General features: G+C 40.1%; 1 protein-coding gene across 1 annotated transcript in view; it reads left to right on the forward strand.

The window, feature by feature from the left end:
* Positions 1-874: 874 nt before the first annotated feature.
* ADGRG4 (adhesion G protein-coupled receptor G4) overlaps positions 875-19,500 on the forward strand; it is a 118,668-nt gene continuing 100,042 nt past the window's right edge. Inside the window, 3 exon segments of the mRNA XM_052662624.1 lie at positions 875-944; positions 17,999-18,054; positions 18,057-18,612. Coding sequence (XP_052518584.1) covers positions 875-944; positions 17,999-18,054; positions 18,057-18,612 — 682 coding nt within the window.

Genomic DNA, 19,500 nt, shown 5'->3' on the forward strand with positions numbered 1-19,500 from the left:
TTTAGAAATAGCAATGATTTGATGAGTTACTTTTGTCTATCAGATCTTGCATAATGCTTCCTCCAAAAAGTTTAGGATGATTAAAACAGCAAGTTGGGTTGAAGTTGTGTGAATTAAGGTTGAATATATCAGCTTTGGGGGAGGGTGGGGGCGGCTCAAGAGGGAGGGGATATATGTATACATATAGTTGATTCACTTTATTATACAGCAGAAAGTAATATTGTAGAGCAATTATACTCCAATTTAAAAAAAAAACAGTTTCTGAGATTTAAAGAAAAAAAGTTGAATATATCACTTTTTGTAATTATACATTTAATGACTGAGTTCCCCTCTGGGCTAACTGCCCCATGAAAGCACATATCCCTGTCTTGTCTTTCCAGCACTGTATTCCCAGTGTGTAACACAGTGTTTGACACATAGTAGGCAGTCAATAAAATGTGTTAAGTAGATATGCAAATAAATCAATCGATGAGGCGGCAGCCAAGCTGCGTAACTCAGACAAGCTTCTATATTGTGGCTGACTATGTCAGCTTTGAGGCTTCCCTAGTGGCTCAGTGGTAAAGAACTCTCCTGCCAATGCAGGAGATGCAGATTTGATTCCTGGGGTGGGATCCTTGAGAAGGAAATGGCAACCTACTCCAGTATTCTTGCCTAGGAAATCCCATAGACAGAGGAGCCTGGAGGGCTACAGTCCATGGTGTCATAAGAGTTAGACACGACCGAGTGACTAAACAACAACAACAAATGTTGGCTTTGAGCAATAGGAAAAGTCTTGTGTGGGATGCAAAGGACAAGCATAATCACATGCACTTGGAAATCGTTTGTTCTGACTGAGCTCAGCTTCTTTCTGGTTTTTTGATTGCAGATTTAAACAATGAAAGAACACATTATATATCAGAAGCTTTATGGAACCATTCTCATGTCGAGTTTTATCTTTCTCTCAGGTAAGAAAATGTATTCTTATTAACCCTTTTAATATCTCATGGACAGTAAGTTATCAAAATAAAGTATTTGACAAATTGTTGGGTTGCCTCTTAATGGCTTTCTGTTGGTTCTTATGGCTATAGGACAAGTTGGAGCTTCAGCAAGTGAATCCACTCACTCAGGATTACCTGTGATGGATGGAGAACTGGCCTCAAGTAGACAATAGCTGCTGCCTTTGACATTTCTTAATGAAACTCTGAAATGCCATTTGGGGGCCAATCCGCACCTAACTGAAGCTTTGGTTTTACTTTTAGACTATTCTCTTTTATGCATAAAGCTTTATTTAAAGCTCCTTGGAGCATTATGATATCATCTTCCTATCTCTATTATATATATAGCAACAATCATAGAATACACATGGGAAAGCTGAGGTGTGCCAAAAGCTGGTCACTGATTCACGGTGAGGAACGTGTATCTGATCTGGGAGGCCCAACCCTTGACTAGACTGTGATCAAAACTGAGATAGATTCTGTCTTTGTTTCTATTCTGCAGCAAATAGATGATTGAGACAGTTGAAGTGCAGTACCTGGTAATTTGGAGACTTAAGAATGAGATCGTTTTGGAAGACTGCAATATCATCCATGTTGAGTGAATTCAGTAAGATAACATTGCTCATTTAGCACATCAGTCTTTAGCTAAAAGGCCACACATGCCAATGAGTGACAATTCCTTAATGAAATATACTTCAGGTTTAATTGGAATGGCCCTCAGATCTGAGAGCTGATCTGGAAAAATAGCAAATCATCATCACCATCAGCAACAAACACTGGCTGTATGCAGGGCCTAATGGGAAACTCTGTTTCTTATAATGAAGCTTGAAATTGAATCTAGGGGTCACAGTGGCAACTCTGTCGCCTGGCCTTGACTGCTTGCTAAGATGATGATTTATCTTTTCCCAGTTTCCTCAAAGGCAGGATGTTTGTCCTGTTTCTTCATGCAAAGCATCCAGCATAGGTCTTGACGGGCAGCTGAGGCAGTCAGTACATATTTGTTGATTTAATAAATTAATGCAGTTTGAAATTATAAAACTTTGAACACCTGTATGGTGGTGGCGTGTGTGTGACACAAACTCTAAGTGGATTTTGTGTGTGTGGGAGGTAAAGAGGGATCTAGGAATAGAGGGACCTAGAGGTCTTTAGTGAAGTCATAGAAGAAAAAGTTGAAGATTAAAATGGGTTTGTGAGGAATGTCATTGATCAATGAAAATTACAATAGATGTATTGATTTTAAACCTTAAAATTCATGAATCAAGACAATGTTTCTTTTAGGTTCAGTTCAGTTCAGTCGCTCAGTCATGTCTGACTCTGCAACCCCATGAACTGCAGCATGCCAGGCCTCCCTGTCCATCACCAACTTGCAGAGTTCACCCAAACCCATGTCCATTGTGTCAGTGACGCCATCCAACCATCTCATCCTCTGTTGTCTCCTTCTCCTGCCCTCAATCTTTCCCAGCATCAGGGTCTTTTCAAATGAGTCAGCTCTTCGCATCATGTGGCCAAAGTATTGGAGTTTCAGCCTCAACGTCAGTCCTTCCAATGAACACCCAGGACCAATCTCCTTTAGAATGGACTGGCTGGATCTCCTTGCAGTCCAAGGGACTCTGAAGAGTCTTCCCCAACACCACAGTTCAAAAAAATCAATTCTTTGGCACTCAGCTATCTTCACAGTTCAACTCTCACATCCATACATGACATAAGTAATGCTCAAAATTCTCCAAGCCAGGCTTCAGCAATACGTGAACCGTGAACTCCCTGATGTTCAAGCTGGTTTTAGAAAAGGCAGAGGAACCAGAGATCAAATTGCCTACATCCGATGGATCATTGAAAAAGCAAGAGAGTTCCAGAAAAACATCTATTTCTGCTTTATTGAGTATGCCAAAGCCTTTGACTGTGTGGATCACAATAAACTGTGGAAAATTCTTCAAGAGATGGGAATACCAGACCACCTGACCTGCCTCTTGAGAAATCTGTATGCAAGTCAGGAAGCAACAGTTAGAACTGGACATGGAACAACAGACTGGTTCCAAAGAGGAAAAGGAGTATGTCAAGGCTGTATATTGTCACCCTGCTTATTTAACTTCTATGCAGAGTACATCATGAGAAACGCTGGGCTGGAGGAAGCACAAGCTGGAATCAAGATTGCTGGGAGAAATATCAATAACCTCAGATATGCAGATGACACCAGCGTTATGGCAGAAAGTGAAGAGGAACTAAAAAGCCTGTTGATGAAAGTGAAAGAGGAGAGTGAAAAAGTTGGCTTAAAGCTCAACATTCAAAAAATGAAGATCATGGCATCCGGTCCCATCACTTCATGGGAAATAGATGGGGAAACAGTAGAAACAGTGTCAGACTTTATTTTTCTGGGCTCCAAAATCACTGCAGATGGTGATTGCAGCCATGAAATTAAAAGACGCTTACTCCTTGGAAGAAAAGTTATGACCAACCTAGATAGCATATTCAAAAGCAGAGACATTACTTTGCCAACAAAGGTCTGTCTAGTCAAGGCTATGGTTTTTCCAGTGGTCATGTATGGATGTGAGAGTTGAACTGTGAAGAAGGCTGAGTGCCAAAGAATTGATGCGTTTGAACTGTGTTGTTGGAGAAGACTCTTGAGAGTCCCTTGGACTGCAAGGAGATCCAACCAGTCCATTCTGAAGGAGATCAACCCTGGGATTTCTTCGGAAGGAATGATGCTAAAGCTGAAACTCCAGTACTTTGGCCACCTCATGCGAAGAGTTAACTCATTGGAAAAGACTCTGATGCTGGGAGGGATTGGGGGCAGGAGGAGAAGGGGACAACAGAGGATGAGATGGCTGGATGGCATTACTGACTCGATGGACATGAGTCTGAGTGAACTCCGGTAGTTGGTGATGGACAGGGAGGCCTGGCGTGTTGCGATTCATGGGGTCACAAAGAGTCGGACACGACTGAGAGACTGAACTGAACTGAACTGAACTTAGATGAGTGCAATTATGTGGTAGTTTGAGCATTCTTTGGCATTACCTTTCTTTGGAATTGGAATGAAAACTGACCTTTTCCAGTCCTGTGGCCACTGATCAGTTTTCCAAATCTGCTGGCATATTGAGTGCAGCACTTTCATAGCATCATCTTTTAGAATTTGAAATAGCTCAATTGGAATTCCATCGCCTCCACTAGCTTTGTTTGTAGTGATGTTTCCTAAGGCCCACCTGACTTCACATTCAAGGATGTCCAGCTCTAGGTGAGTGTGAGTGATCACACCTTCGTGATTATCAGGGTTATGAAGATCGTTTTTGTATAGTTCTTCTGTGTATTCTTGCCACCTCTTCTTAATATCTTCTGCTTCTGTTAGGTCCAGACCATTTCTGTCTTCTATCAAGCCCATCTTTTCATGAAATGTTCCCTTGGTATCTCTAATTTTCTTCAAGAGATCTCTAGTGTTTCCCATTCTGTTGTTTTCCTCTATTCCTTTGCATTGATCAGTGAGGAAGGCTTTCTTATCTCTTCTTGCTATTCTTTGGAACTGTGAATTCAGATGCTTATATCTTTCCTTTTCTCCTTTGCTTTTCACCTCTCTCCTTTTCACAGCTATTTATAAGGCCTCTTCAGACAGCCATTTTGCTTTTTTGCATTTCTTTTCCACGAGGATGGTTTTGATCCCTGTCTCCTGTACAATGTCACGAACCTCTGTCCATATTTCATCAGGCACTCTGTCTATCAGATCTAGTCCCTTAAATCTATTTCTCACTTCCACTGTATAGTCATAAGGGATTTGATTTAGGTCATACCTGAATGGTCTAGTGGTTTTCCCTACTTTCTTCAATTTAAGTCTGAATTTGGTAATAAGGAGCCACAGTCCGCTCCAGGTCTTGTTTTTGCTGACTGCATAGAGCTTCTCCATCTTTGGCTGCAAAGAATATAATCAATCTGATTTCAGTGTTGACCATCTGGTGATGTCCATGTGTAGAGTCTTCTCTTGTGTTGTTGGAAGAGGGTGTTTGCTATGACCAGTGCGTTCTCTTGGCAGAACTCTATTAGCCTTTGCCTTGCTTTATCTGTACTCCAAGGCCAAATTTGCCTGTTACTCCAGGTGTTTCTTTTAGGTTATCCAACAGTTAGTTTTCATTGTCCTTCAATTGGTGAGAAATTCATCATTTTTCCTGGGGAAAAAAAATCGGTTCTTGAAACAGTCCCCACCAGACTTCAGATGAGTTTCCAGTTTCCCAATTGTGAGGATCTTCGTGGGAGACAGGGTGAGGTCAAGCCTAGATTGGGCAGGAGGTGATTCAGATGCCACCACTGGATGAGGCCAGAGTATGGAGGAAAACCACGTCCATGGAGAGACTATCAAGGATCAAGAAGAAGAAACCAAATCTGTCATAAGGCCTAAAGGGTGAGAGCAGCGCCAGCAAGGAGGGGGTGAAGACTGAGGTCAGGAACCGAATGGCTGCAGAATGGAGGGGAAAGGGGAAAGAGAAGGGAAAGAATAAAGCAGAAATAGCTGCTGGGCTCCCTGCTTTTTAAAAACAATTTTTTATTTTTTTAAAATTGGAGTATAATTGCTTTACAATGTTGTATTTGTTTGTGCTGTACAACGAAGTGTATCAGCCATAAGTATACATATAGCCCCTCCCTCCTGAACCTCCCTCCCAGCATCCCCCATTCCGCCCTTCTAGGTCAACACAGCTGAGCTCCCTGTCCTAGAAAGCTGTTTCCCAGCTGCTGTCTATTTGCAGGGCAGGAATAGAGACACAGACACAGGGAATGGACTTGTGGGTCCCAGCTTTTACTTTTGCTCTTTGATAGCCCATTCTCAACAGAGCAATCAGAGAAATCCTTTAAAGTACTAAGTCAGTCACTCTTTTACTGAAAACTTGTCAGTACATCTCCATCACAATTAGGACACTCTGTAATTAGCCCTAAAAAGCGCTGCATGGTCTAGTTTCCCAGTGCCTCTTGGGCCTCATTCCCTACCACACTTCCTCTCTCTCACTCCAGACACACCTTCCTAGTCCTCGAGTGTGGCAAGCGCAGTCCCATCTCAGGGCCTTTGCACTTACTATTACCCATGTCTGGGTCACTCTTACTTCACATCTTTGTAACCCTAGCTCTTTTTCATCCCCTAGGACTAAAGTGACTTTTCTTCAGAGAGGTTGTCCTTAACTATCTGATTGAATGTAGACATTCCTGATTCCGCCCCCCCCCCCCGCCACCCCCCCCCCCCGCCATTGTCTAGCTCATCAGCCTTTTAATTTCCTTCAGAGCACAGTTCAGAGTTCGTAATTCTTCTTTTGTTGAGTGATTGCCTCTCTCTCTCTGGAATGTTAAGGCCAGGGACCTGGTGTGGACATGTGTTCACTCTATCACTGTATTCCAACACTGCCACATGATCAGGGCTCAATGACCATCATTGTTGAGTAAATGAATGTTCCAGGATGCTTCTGGCTTTATGAATAAGAACATCTATTTTGTTGAGTGAGACATGGCCTTGGATGCAAGATTTGAAGGGACAATCTCATTACCTTTGTGAAGGTGATTCCTCTGCCTCCTATTCCAAGAACTCTTGGCAAGCCACATACATGATCTGGAGGAGAGGCCATGTTGGATAACTCTGTGACTGGACTGGTGAGAGAAATGAGGCTCAAAGCTGGATGCTTCTATATACGGAAGATCTGTTTTTTTCATTTTTGTTTTTACATTTGTAGGGGGCAAATTTATTCATTGATGGTAGGAATTTTTTTTCTATGTGTAAAGTTCCAGATTAGTATACCATCTGTTTTAACCAGTTAAAATTTATTGAAGTATAATTGATTTACAATATTGTATTAGTTTCAGCTGTACAGCATAGTGACAATATTTTTACAGATTATAATTCATTAAGAGTTATTACAAGATAATGACTAGAATTGCCTGTGCTATATAATATATCCTTGTAGTTTATTTTGTACATAATAATGTATAATTCTTAATCCCCTACTCCTATATTATCCCTTCCTCCACTGCTTGTTTATTTCCTATATCTGTGAGTCTGTTTTGCATATGCAGTCATTTGTGTTACTTTTTAGAGTCCATGTATAAATGATATCATACTGTATCTCTCTCTGTCTGACTTATTTCACTAAACATAATATTCTCTAGATCCATCTGAGTTGCTGCAAGTGGCTGAATTTCATTCTTTTTATGGATGTATAATATTCCATTGTGTGTATATGTGTGTGTGTATATATATCTTTTTAAAAATGTTAAACTTATATAAAATATTATTGTCAATAATATCAAAATATTAGTAATACCAACATTGTCAGATACCTTTGCCTTATTAAGCTGTATCAGTATTAAGGTTCAGTTTGGAAATAGTACCATAAGTACCACATCTTCTTTATCTGTTCATCTGTCAGTGGACACTTAGGTTCCTTCCATATTTTGGCTTTGTGAATAGTGCTACTTTGATCACCGGTGCATGTATCTTTTCTAATCAGTGTTTTTTTCATTTTTTCCAAATATATACCAGATGGTAGAATTGCTAGGTCATATGGTAACTCTATTTTTAGTTTTTTGAGGAGCTCCACACTGTTTTCCATAGTGAATGCACCAATTTGCAATCTCACAAACAGTGTACAAGGGTTTATGTAAAGAATAGTTGGTTACTCACAAGACCAGCGGGAAGTATAGGCAGTGGATGACAGTAGCCATCATCATGTGGATGGTTGTCTATATGACAGCCACAGTGACGTAGGTAATGGAGCTCCCCAGTATCAAACATGTATCTACTAGATCTACTTAGACAGCCAAGGCTGGTCTACTAAATTTTCCAATGCTCTTAGATATTCTTCTGCAAAGATTTGTGTACTAAGAGCCAGAAGAGCCCTATTATGAGTAATGACTTTTCCTTCATTGAGGCAGGCATGGTATATCCTTGGCAGAATGTTCACCTTCAGAATTGGCAGATTCTTTACAGAATTGGTACAGCCAACGACTCTAGGGAGCCCCTTCCCTCAAATCAGCTCTGGTTCCTCTCCTTCCTTGGACAGGAGGTATTGCCAGGTGGTTAGCTGGGCTTTGAGCCTTATGCAGTATTATGAGTTGAATTGTATCCCTCCTACAATTCATATGTTGAAGGCTTAACCCTCAGCACCTGAGAATGTGACCATGTTTGGAAATAGGGTCATTACAAATGTAATTAGTACATTATTAAAAGATGAAGTTACACTGTAGTAGTATGGACCCCTAATCCAATATGACTGGTGGTCCTTATACAATGGGGACATTTGGACACAGACAAGCACACAAGAAGAAGGCCATGTGAGGATAAAGGCAGAAATTAGGGTGATGTAGCAGAAGCCACAGAACACCCCATATTGCCAGTAAACCACCAGAAACTAGGAGAGAGGCCAGGAACAGATTTTTCCCTCAGGGGCCTCAGAAGGAAATGACCCTGCCTATACTTTGACCTCAGACTTCTAGCCTCCGGAACTGTGAGACAATACATTTCTGTTGTTTGTGGTACTTTGCTTACAGCTCCCTGGCAACTTATTCCACTCAGATACTTGGTCAGGGTCTCTGGATCAGAACTCTTGCATAAAGTAGAGGAAAGCAGGTTACTTTATGGGGGAGAAACAGTGACCAGGTCATGCCCACAGTGCCTGGCCAGGGAGGAACCCCATTTGTTCACTCCTCCTAAGATGGTGCAGAGCAGCGCTCCTGAAATCTCAGTCCCCTAACCTTTGAAACACTTTAACATTTCAAGGAGAATCTTTACCAAGAGAGGACAGGAAAGCAAGTATAATCTGATGATTACTCATCCTATCTTCAGAAAACAAAGAGACTTTGCTAAAAAAAAATCATTCTGATTATCTACCTCTTAGGGTTCCAATTTTTTTGTGTGTGTGGCCACATGGCGTGTAGGATCTTGTTCCCCAAACCAGGATCTAACCCATGCCTCCTGCAGTGGAAGTGTGGATTCTCAACCACTGAACCACCAGGAAAGTCCCTAGAATTCTAAACTTTTTATTCACTGACTTTTACTTATTTTATTTTTTAAAATTTGTCTATCTATCTATCTATTATCTATTTATTTTTGGCTGTGCTACTTGCAAGATCTAGTTCCTCGACCAGGGAATAAACCTGGGTCATAGCAGTGACAGCGGCAAGTCCTAACCACTGGTCTGCCAAGGAATTCCCTCACTGACTTTTACGATGAATGTATTTGTTACTTTTGGGATCTGATAGGGAGAGTGAACTCTCTCCTGATATTTTGCCAAAGATTTTCTGAAACAGAGGGCAGGGCGCACAAGTTCAGTTTGTAGTTTAGAATTTGTCATCCTATGCTGGATGCTTCACTCACATCGCTGATAACTTTTGCACAATGGACAGCCCTCCATCTACCCACTTGTTAGTCTCCAACTCAGTGCCCTAATACAGGACACAACCATTATATTCAGTATATAGCAATAAAGGACCTACTATGTGCCAACTGTTATGCTGGGCACTGGAAACTGGCAGTAAGGGCCAAGGCTCCAGTTATACTACTGCCCTGAAAATCAGATAATAAAAAGCAGGAGCCTTCTGGGGGAAAGCGGCATTGTTTAATGCTCAGTGAATTCAATTCTGCTTAGAAATTGCTTAAACTTGGCATCATCAGGCAAACAGCTTTGGAATTTAGCAAAAAACAAAATTACATACTGAGTAACTATTGTGGCAAGAATATTATTTTCCCTCAGGCTCTGCCAGAGAAAGACCTGGGGCATGGTCTTGTTATATCAATCTGCTAGAGAGTTTAAAAATGGTAGCTGACAGATAAAGACATCCTGAGAAAAGAAAAATACAGATCAATATCCCATATGAATTTTGATGCAAAAATTCTTTTTTAAAAATTAATTAATTTATTTTAATTGGAGGCTAATTACTTTACAATATTGTAGTGGTTTCTGCCATACATTGACATGAATCAGCCATGGGTGTACATGTGCTCCCCATCCTGAATCCCCCTCCCACCTCCCTCCCCATCCCATCCTTCAGGGTCATCCCAGTGCTGCAGCTCTGAGCACCCTGTCTCAGATGCAAAAATTCTTAACAAAATACTAACAGACAAAATCCAATAGCAGAGTAAGAGGATTAGCTACCCTGACCAAGTAGAATTTATGTCAGGAATGCAAAGGTGGTTCAATACATAAAAATTAATGTGTCAATACAATACACTGCATGAATAGATTGAAGGGAAAAGACACATGATCATATTAATTGATGTAGAAAAATTATTTGACAAAATCCAACACCCTTTCATGATAAAAGCATTCAACACACTAGAAATAGGACATAACTTCCTCAACTTGTAAAGGGCATCTATGAAAACCCCATAGTGAACATCATATTTAATGGTGAAAAACTGAAAGCTTTTCCTCTAGATGAGGAACAAGACTAGAATATCCATTTTCACGACTTCTATTCAATATTATACTGGAAGTTCTAGTCAAAGCAATTGGGCAAGAAAAAGAAATAAGACATCCAAACTGGAAAGAAAAAGTAAAACTATATTCACAGATAATATAATCTTACATAAAGAACATCCTCAGTTATTAAAAAAAAAAAGGATATTTAAGTTAGCAAACAAATTCAGCAAAGTTGCAGGATACAATATCAACATACACAAATTAGTGGTATTTCTATGCACCAGCAATGAGCATCTGAAATAAAATTAGGAAAACAACTTTGTTTACAATACTATCTAAAAGAATAAAATGCCTAGGAATAAATTTAACTAAGTAGGTGAAAGATTTCTACACTTAAACCACAAACATTGCTAAAATAAAGAAGACCTAAATAAATAGAAAAGCTCCCATGTTTATAGATTTAATATTAAGATAACAATATACCCCAAAGAGATCTCTAGATTCAATGCAAACCCTATCAAAATTCCAATGCTCTTTTTTACAAATATGGAATAACTGATCCCACAATTCATATGGAATTGCAAGGAACACTGAATAGGCAACAAACCCTTGAAAAAGAACAAAATTAGAAGACTCATACCTCCTGATTTAAAAACTTACTACAAAGCTACAATGATCAAAACAATACATTATTGGCATAAGGATAGACATGGATTAATGGAACAGAATTACAGTCCAGAAAGAAACCCATATATGTCTGGTCAATTAATTACTTTTTCCTCATTGAATGGTTTCAAGGGTACCAAGACCATTCAATGAGGAAAAGTAATCTTCAACAAAAAGTGATGGGAAAACTGGATATATAAACATATATCCATTGTATACATAAAAATACATGTAAACACAGGTAAAAGAATGAAGTTCACACCATATACAAAAATTAACATGGATGAAAGAGCTAAATATAAGAACTACAACTATAAAATTTTTATTAGAAAGCATAGAGGTAAATCATCATGATCTTGAAGTAGATTTGACAGTAGATTTTTAGAAATGACACCAAAGGAACAAGAACAAAAGAAAAATAGGTAAATTATACTTCATCAAAATTAAAATCTTTAGTGCATCAAAAGACATTATCACGAAAGTTAAAAGATAGCTTACAGGGACTTCCCTGGCAGTTCAGTGGTTGCTGTGCTGTGTTCAGTTGCCCAGTTGTGTTTGGCAATCCCATGGACTGTAGCCCTTCAGGCTCCTCTATCCATGGACTTTTCCAGGCAAGAATGCTGGAGTGGGTTGCCATGTCGTCCTTCAGGGGATCTTCCTAACCCAGGAATCAAAGCTGCATCTCTTGCATCTCCTGCATTGGCAGGCTGATTCTTTACCTCTAGCACCACCTGGGAAGCCCCTGGTAGTTCTGTGGTTAGGACTCTGCAATTTTGTTGCAGGGGACATGAGTTCTATCCCTGGTTGGGGAACTAAGATCCTGCATGCCACATGGCATGGCCAAAAAAGAAAAGAAAAAGAAAAAAACAGCCTACAGAAGGGGAAATATATGCAGGTCATATATTTCAACATATTTCATAAGGTTCTAGTACACAGAATACATTAAGAGTGCTTATAACAACAAAAAGACAATCTAGTTTAAAAAATGGGCAAAGGACTTTAATAGACTTTTCGCCAAAGAAGATATGTAAATAGCCAACAGACACATGAAAAGATGGTCAATATCATTAGTCATTAGGGAAATGCAAATCAAACTCACAACGAGATGCCACTCACACCCTGTAGGATGGCTATAATATTTCTTAAACCCCAGGAAACAATAGTTGGCAAGGAGGTAAAGAAGTTGGAACCCTCATAGATTGCTGGTGGAAAACTGTTTGGCTATTACTCAGTAAGTTAAACACAAAATTACTCCAAGACCCACTCCTTATACACACAAAAGCAATGAAAACATGTTCAAGCACAACAAGTAGCCTGACTGTTCATAGCAGCACTATTCATAATAGCCAAAAGGTAGAAACAATCCAAATATCCATTAATAGATTAATTAATTTTTGAAACGTGGTATATCTGTGCAATGGAATATTATTCAGCCATGTAAAAGAGTGAAGTACTGACACATGCTATGACACGGAGGAACCGTTAAGACATTATGCCGAGTGGAATAAGCCAGACACAAAGAGGCACATTGTATGATTTCATTTGTAGGAAATTTCGAGAATAAGCAAATCCACAGCGACAAAAAGCAGATTAGAGGTTGGCACCCCTCTCCAGTACTCTTGCCTGGAAAATCCCATGGACGGAGGAGCCTGGTAGGCTGCAGTCCATGGGGTTGGGAAGAGTCGGACACGACTGAGTGACTTCACTTTCACTTTTCACTTTCATGCATTGGAGAAGGAAATGGCAACCCACTCCAGTATTCTTGCCTAGAGAATCCCAGGGATGGGGGAGCCTGGTGGGCTGCCGTCTATGGGGTCACACAGAGTCGGACACGACTGAAGCAACTTAGCAGCAGCAGCAGCAGGGGCCAAGCTGAGGAGAGTGACCGCTTAATTGGTACAGGGTTCCCTTTGGGAGTGACGAAAATGTTCTGGAAATAGATATTGGAGATGTTTGTACACCATTGTGAATGTATTAAATGTCACTGAATTGTACACTTTAAAATGAGTAAAATGGTGAATTTTATGATATACGTGTTTTATCAATACAAATACAACAGTGCCTGGCACTCCTGGTGGCTGTAACTTTGTCATTGAAATGAGGTTTACGATAGGGTTTTCCTAACACGGAGCACACATATGTCATAATGTTAAGTGAGGAAAGCAGGGCACCACATTTTTCACACAATATGTTCTCAGTAACATAGAAACAAGCAAAACCCATGTATGGAACAAAGCAAATATTGTAAAATGTTTACAATGGTTGTCTCTGGGTGGTGGGGCTCTGGCTGACTTTGTTCTTTTTACTTTCTAATACTTTCCATTTTTTTCTTTTAAAAAACATGTACAGTATCACTTTTATAATGGAAAAAAACACTTCTTATTCTAAAAGGGGAGAAACAATAAATGTAATTTAAAATAAAAGGAAACAGAGGGTAGAGGCAAAGAGACACAGAGGAGCCAAATCAAGAGAGAATACACTTCAGGGGAGCAATCATGCAATTTGAACTTGAAAATTGCCAGGGAACAGATGGCAGCATCCAAGCAGACATCTGCAGTGGATAGTTTAATCATATGCAAAAACACAAGTGGCTTTGAAGCAGGCCCTGGAGAGGCCCAGCAGAGAGCGCTGGTTGGCTGGCCAAACAGAAGGACAAAGCTCCTGTCCCACCTCATCGCAGCCCAGCCTCCTTGGAGCCCTGCTTGGGGCCTGGAGGCTGCAGAAAGGGCTCAGTGTGGATGTGCTTGCATGTGTGAGGGCGCGAAAGAGCTGGTGGGAGAAGAGACCTCTGATAATGACAGTGGCAAACAGGGCAGCTGACATTTATATGGGGCTTTACAGTTTATCAACTTTCTCACATATGTGACCGAAGCATTAGTTATTGCCTGAATTTGTTACTTATTGAATCTACTTTCATAACATCCCTGCGAGGTAGGTCATTATTCCTCCTGTTTTACCATGGAGGAATGAGGCATAGAGAAGTGATGTTAGTTTATTTAACATTCATATAGTGCTACTATGTGCCAGATACTGTCTTAAAAACTTTCACATGGGAGAGGGATAAATTAGGAATTTAGGATTAACATGTACACACTACTATACACACTTTATTATATACAGCATAGATAGCCATACATCACAGGGAATTATATTCAATATCTTATAATAACCTATAATGGAAAAAAATCTGGAAAAGAATGTGTGTGTGTATACATGGGCTTCCCTGGTAGCTCAGATGGTAAAGGATCTGCCTGCAATGTGGGAGACCTGGGTTCGATCCCTGGGTCAGGAAGACCCCCTGGAGAAGGAAATGACAACCCACTCCAGTACTCTTGCTTGGAAAATTCCATGGATGGAGGAGCCTGGTAGGCTACAGTCCATGGGATCACAAAGAGGTGGACATGACTGAGCAACTTCATTGGTTCACTGGTATATATATATCTGAATCCCTTTGCTGAGCACCTGAGCCTAAACAACATTGTAAATCAACTATACTTAAATAAAAAATTTTAAAATATTTAAATGCTTTTACCTGCATTCATTTCCCATGCTCATGCAGCTAGGGAAGGGTTAAAACTGGGGCCTGAATCTGGCCTTTATGGATTTCACTACACCACACTTCTGCTCAAAGTAGCCCAGATGGTAAAGATTCTGCTTGCAATGCAGGAGACCCAGCTTCGATCCCTGGGTTGGGAAGATCCCCTGGAAAAGGAAATGGCAACCCACTCCAGTATTGTTGGCTGGAGAATTCCATGGACAGAGGAGCCTGGCAGGATACAGTCCATGGGGATGCAAAGAGTTGGACATGACTGAGCGACTAACACACACACAAGCAGAGGTTACCTCTATCTGCAGAACCCCAAGTACGGCCACAAGTGGTTTCTATCTATCTATCATTTATCCACACATCTACCTTTTTTCTGATTAGAAATATAATGCCTTATTTATAAAGACTGTAAACATTACTGAAATAAATAACATAGAAAGTAAAAATCCCCCTAAACCCTCAAACCTAAAGATACGCATTCTTACCTGTTTGGTATATATTCTTTCAGATTTTTTCTAATATTTGCCAGTACACACATTTTTCTCTTATTTTTGAAATAGGATCTGGCACATAGATAATACTTTCTGCCATTTATGTAACTCCCATTTCACATAATAGTAAACTTTGGAAATCTCTCCACAACTCTATACATCTACTATGTTTTATGATTCCATTGTATACAGATAACAATTAACTAGTCACTTCTTGATAGACATAGAGATTTTCCTATTTTTTCTCAATTACAAACAATGCTGCAATAAATATCCTTGTTCAGTTCAGTCTCTCAGTCACGTCCAACTCTTTGCGACCCCATGGACTGCAGCATGACAGGTTTCCCTGTCCATCACCAACTCCTGGAGTTTACTCAAACTCATGTCCTTTGAGTCGGTGATGCCATCCAACAGTCTCATCCTCTGTCATCCCCTTCTCCTCCTGCCTTCAATCTTTCCCAGCATCAGGGTCTTTTCAAATGAGTCAGTTCTTTCCATTACATGGCCAAGGTATTGGAGTTTCAGCATTAGCATCAGTCTTTCCAATGAATATTCAGGACTGATTTCCTTTAGGATGGACTGGTTGGATCTCCTTACAGTCCAAGGGATTCTTAAGAGTCTTCTCCAACACTACAGTTCAAAAGCATCAGTTCTTTGGCATTCAGGTTTCTTTATGGTCCAACTCTCACATCCATACATGACTACTGGAAAAACCATAGCTTTGACTAGACAGACCTTTGTCGGCAAAGTAATGTTTCTGCTTTTTAATATGCTGTCTAGACTGGTCATAGCTTTTCTTCCAAGGAGCAAATGTCTTTTAATTTCATGGCTGTGGTAACCATCTGCAATGATTTTGGAGCCACCCAAAATAAAATCTGTCACTGTTTCCATTGTTTCCCCATCTCTTTGCCATGAAGTGATAGGACTGGATGCCATGATCTTAGTTTTCTCAGATCATGTTGAGTTTTAAACCAACTCTTTCACTCTCCTCTTTCACTTTCATCAAGAGGCTCTTTAGTTCTTCTTCACTTTCTGCTATAAGGGTGGTGTCATCTGCATATCTGAGGTTATTGATATTTCTCCTAGCAATCTTGATTCCAGCTTGTGCTTCATCTAGCCCAGCATTTCTCATGATGTACTCTGCATAGACGTTAAATAGGCAGAGTGACAATATACAGCCTTGACGTACTCCTTTCCCGAACCAGTCTGTTGTTCCATGTTCAGTTCTAACGTTCCTTCTTGACATGTATACAGATTTCTCAAGAGGCAGGTCAGGTGGTCTGGTATTCCCATCTCTTGAAGAACTTTTCACAGTTTGTTGTGATCCATGTAGTCAAAGGCTTTGGCATAGTCAATAAAGCAAAAGTTTTTGTGGAACTCTCTTGCTTTTTTGATGATCCAGCGGATGTTAGCAAGTTGATCTCTGGTTCCTCTGCCTGTTCAAAAACCAGCTTGAACATCTGGAAGTTCACAGTTTAAGTACTGTTGAAGCCTGTCTTGGAAAATTTTGAGCATTATTTTGCTAGCATGTGAGGTGAGTGCAAGCATGCATTCTTTGGCATTGCTTTTCTTTGGGATTGAAATGAAAACTGACCTTTTCCAGCCCTGTGGCCACTGCTGAGTTTTCCAGATTTGCTGGCATATTGAGTGCAGCACTTTCACGGCATCATCTTTTAGGATTTGAAATAGCTCAACTGGAATTCCACCACCTCCACTAGCTTTGTTCATAGTGATGCTTCTTAAGGCCCACTTGACTTCATATTCCAGGATGTCTGGCTCTAGGTGAGTGATCACACCATTGTAATTATCTGGGTCATGAAGACTTTTTTGTATAGTTCTGAGTATTCTTGCCACCTTTTCTTAATAGCTTCTGCTTGTGTTAGGTGCATACCATTTCTGTCCTTTATTCTGTCCTTCATAGATTCTGCCAAATTGCCTGCCAAAAGACTGGACCAATGCACATGTCCTTCAGTAATGTTTAAGAACACACATCATCTCACATAATCCTCAATCAATCTTTTAAGGCTGATAGGTAGGAGACTTATTTGGTGCTGACCCTGGGTTGTGCATTCACGCAACTTTGTGGCCCTAAATTCTCATTTTACTGAAGCAAACATTGACGCATTGGGAGGTTAGGTTACTTGCTCAAAGTGACCTACCTGAAGAGTGTCAGAGCTGGGATTCCAACCCAGGTCGTCTGACTCCAGAGTCAGTGGTAACCAGGTCCATGGCCATCTTGAGCCTCTTAAAGCTGCTGCAGCCCTCTTAGTGAGGAAATGGTAGGAGGGAATCAGGTTGCACTCCGGGCAGTGCCACTGCACCCCTCCTTAATGCAAACAGAAGCCCTGCAGCTCCAGTGTTGTCCTTCCTTCAGGCCCCTGTCAGTGCCTCAGTGAGAAGCCATCTCCAGAGGCAGAATAAATCAGGTAATTTGGATCAGCAAAAGGCATTGGAGAAATAAATTGCTGTTGCAATGTGAATATAATAAGGCAGTTAAGTAGATGGAAATGGTCATCTTTTGATTGTATGAGTATGATGTGCAGCAAATTTTAATTCCAAGCTGCCTTTTCCTGGCCTCTCCCCACCACTAGCCACACACTTCTAAATGCCCCCTCCCCCAGATTGTTCAGTTGGTGTGTGCTGTGGCCTCTGGGAACACTAATCTAACTTTTCATACTATCCCAGGCTAAATATAATTAGGAAGAAGCTCTTCTGCCAAAATAAAGTCACATGTCAAATAGAGGTGATCTTTTTTTTTTTTAATATCTACTCTTTTGGCTTATGCTCACCAGTATTGACTCATAATAGTCTTGTACAATCTGGATTTGTACAAGATGTTAAAATGTTAAAATAGATTGTTAAATGTTAAATGTTAAAATTGATTTTTTTTTGTTACTGAAATTTCATTTGTTTTCTCTTTTCCCTTCCCCCAAATGTGGGCAGATGCACTCTCACTAAAAGGAAAAAGGCTGGATTTTTATGGCAAAGCTGACACATATGGCAAAGCCTGACCAACAATACTCCTGGACTAAGTCAATTCACAGTAGGCCTTGATCTGTGATTTGTGAGTGTCAAATCAAGTGATTGGATGGCTTTCTCCTACATTACTAATAACACTTTCCTGGGCAGAGAAGACATAGAACTTGAACTCTCGGGAGATTATCAGCAACTAATTGTGTACAACTTTGGCAAGACCTTTCACATCCGTTACCACCTGATTCCATTTCAGTGGCACACAGTATGGTTGGTATGGAATGGTGTGAAAGGGCAGATTAGAGCTATTCCTGAATAAAGGATACTGGTAATTATGGATCAACCACAGAACCTAGTGCCTAATGGGACTCTGGTTCTAGGACATTTTCTCAAGAAAGGCAATGACCAGGTTCAAGGCCTGGTTCCTAGGTTCACCAGCAGCTTGTACTACTTTCAACTCTGGGACCACATCCTGGGAAATGAAGAGTTTATAAAGTGTCTGAGAGGAAATGTGTTTAATTGGGAAAAAGATGTTTGGCTCGTCAACAAGATCATTCCAACTGTTGATGTGAAATTGCGCTGCTGTGAGTAACTGATGAATTGTCTTTCTTAGCAACTCTAAACAACCCACTCCTAGGCTCAAGTTCTGTCTTCCTCAGAGGGGCCTAAGGTTGCCACAGTTTTGTCATTTTTCTTTTAACTTAGAGCAAATATTATTTTCTGTCTTGTATTTTGATATGAATTCAAACTTACAGAAAAATCTCAAGAATAGGACAAAAAATATCTATATATTATCTACCCAGCTTCACTGACTGTTCCAATTTCCTCATATGTTTTATCTTTCTCCCTCTCGCTCTCCTTATTTTCCCCCACTCCATACACACACTCTCACACCCACACCCACACAGACATACACACAAATTATTTCTTAATAATTTGAGATTAAGTTACAGATATGAGACTTCATTTCAATCCCTTAATATCTCAGTGTGTAATTCCCTGAGAATAAGGAAATTTTCTTACATAACCACAATACAGTGGTCGAAATCAGGAAGTTTTACATTGATATAATACTAATATCTAATTCATAGTCCATATTCAAATTTATTCAATTGTCCTAATAACTTCTCTTGTTTTACTTGGTCCAGGATCCAACTCAGATCATGCATTTGATTTAGTTATGAGTCTTTATAGATTCTATCTGGAACAGATCCTTTGTCTTTCCCTGCCTTTCATGATGCCAGTTGGTCTCATTACTGCTGATGGTAACTTTGATCAATTGATTCTGATAATGACTGTTAGATTTCTCCACTGCAAAGTTACTATTTTTTTCCTTTGTAATTAAGTAATTTCCTGGGAGATATTTGGAAACTATGTCAATATCGTGTTCTTATTAAACTTTCACCCAGTAGTTTTATATCTATTGATGATTCATGCCTCAATCACTTATTATTATAATGACTACAAAATGA

This window comes from Budorcas taxicolor, chromosome X, assembly GCF_023091745.1.
Source record: "Budorcas taxicolor isolate Tak-1 chromosome X, Takin1.1, whole genome shotgun sequence".
Taxonomy (NCBI): Eukaryota; Metazoa; Chordata; class Mammalia; order Artiodactyla; family Bovidae; genus Budorcas; species Budorcas taxicolor.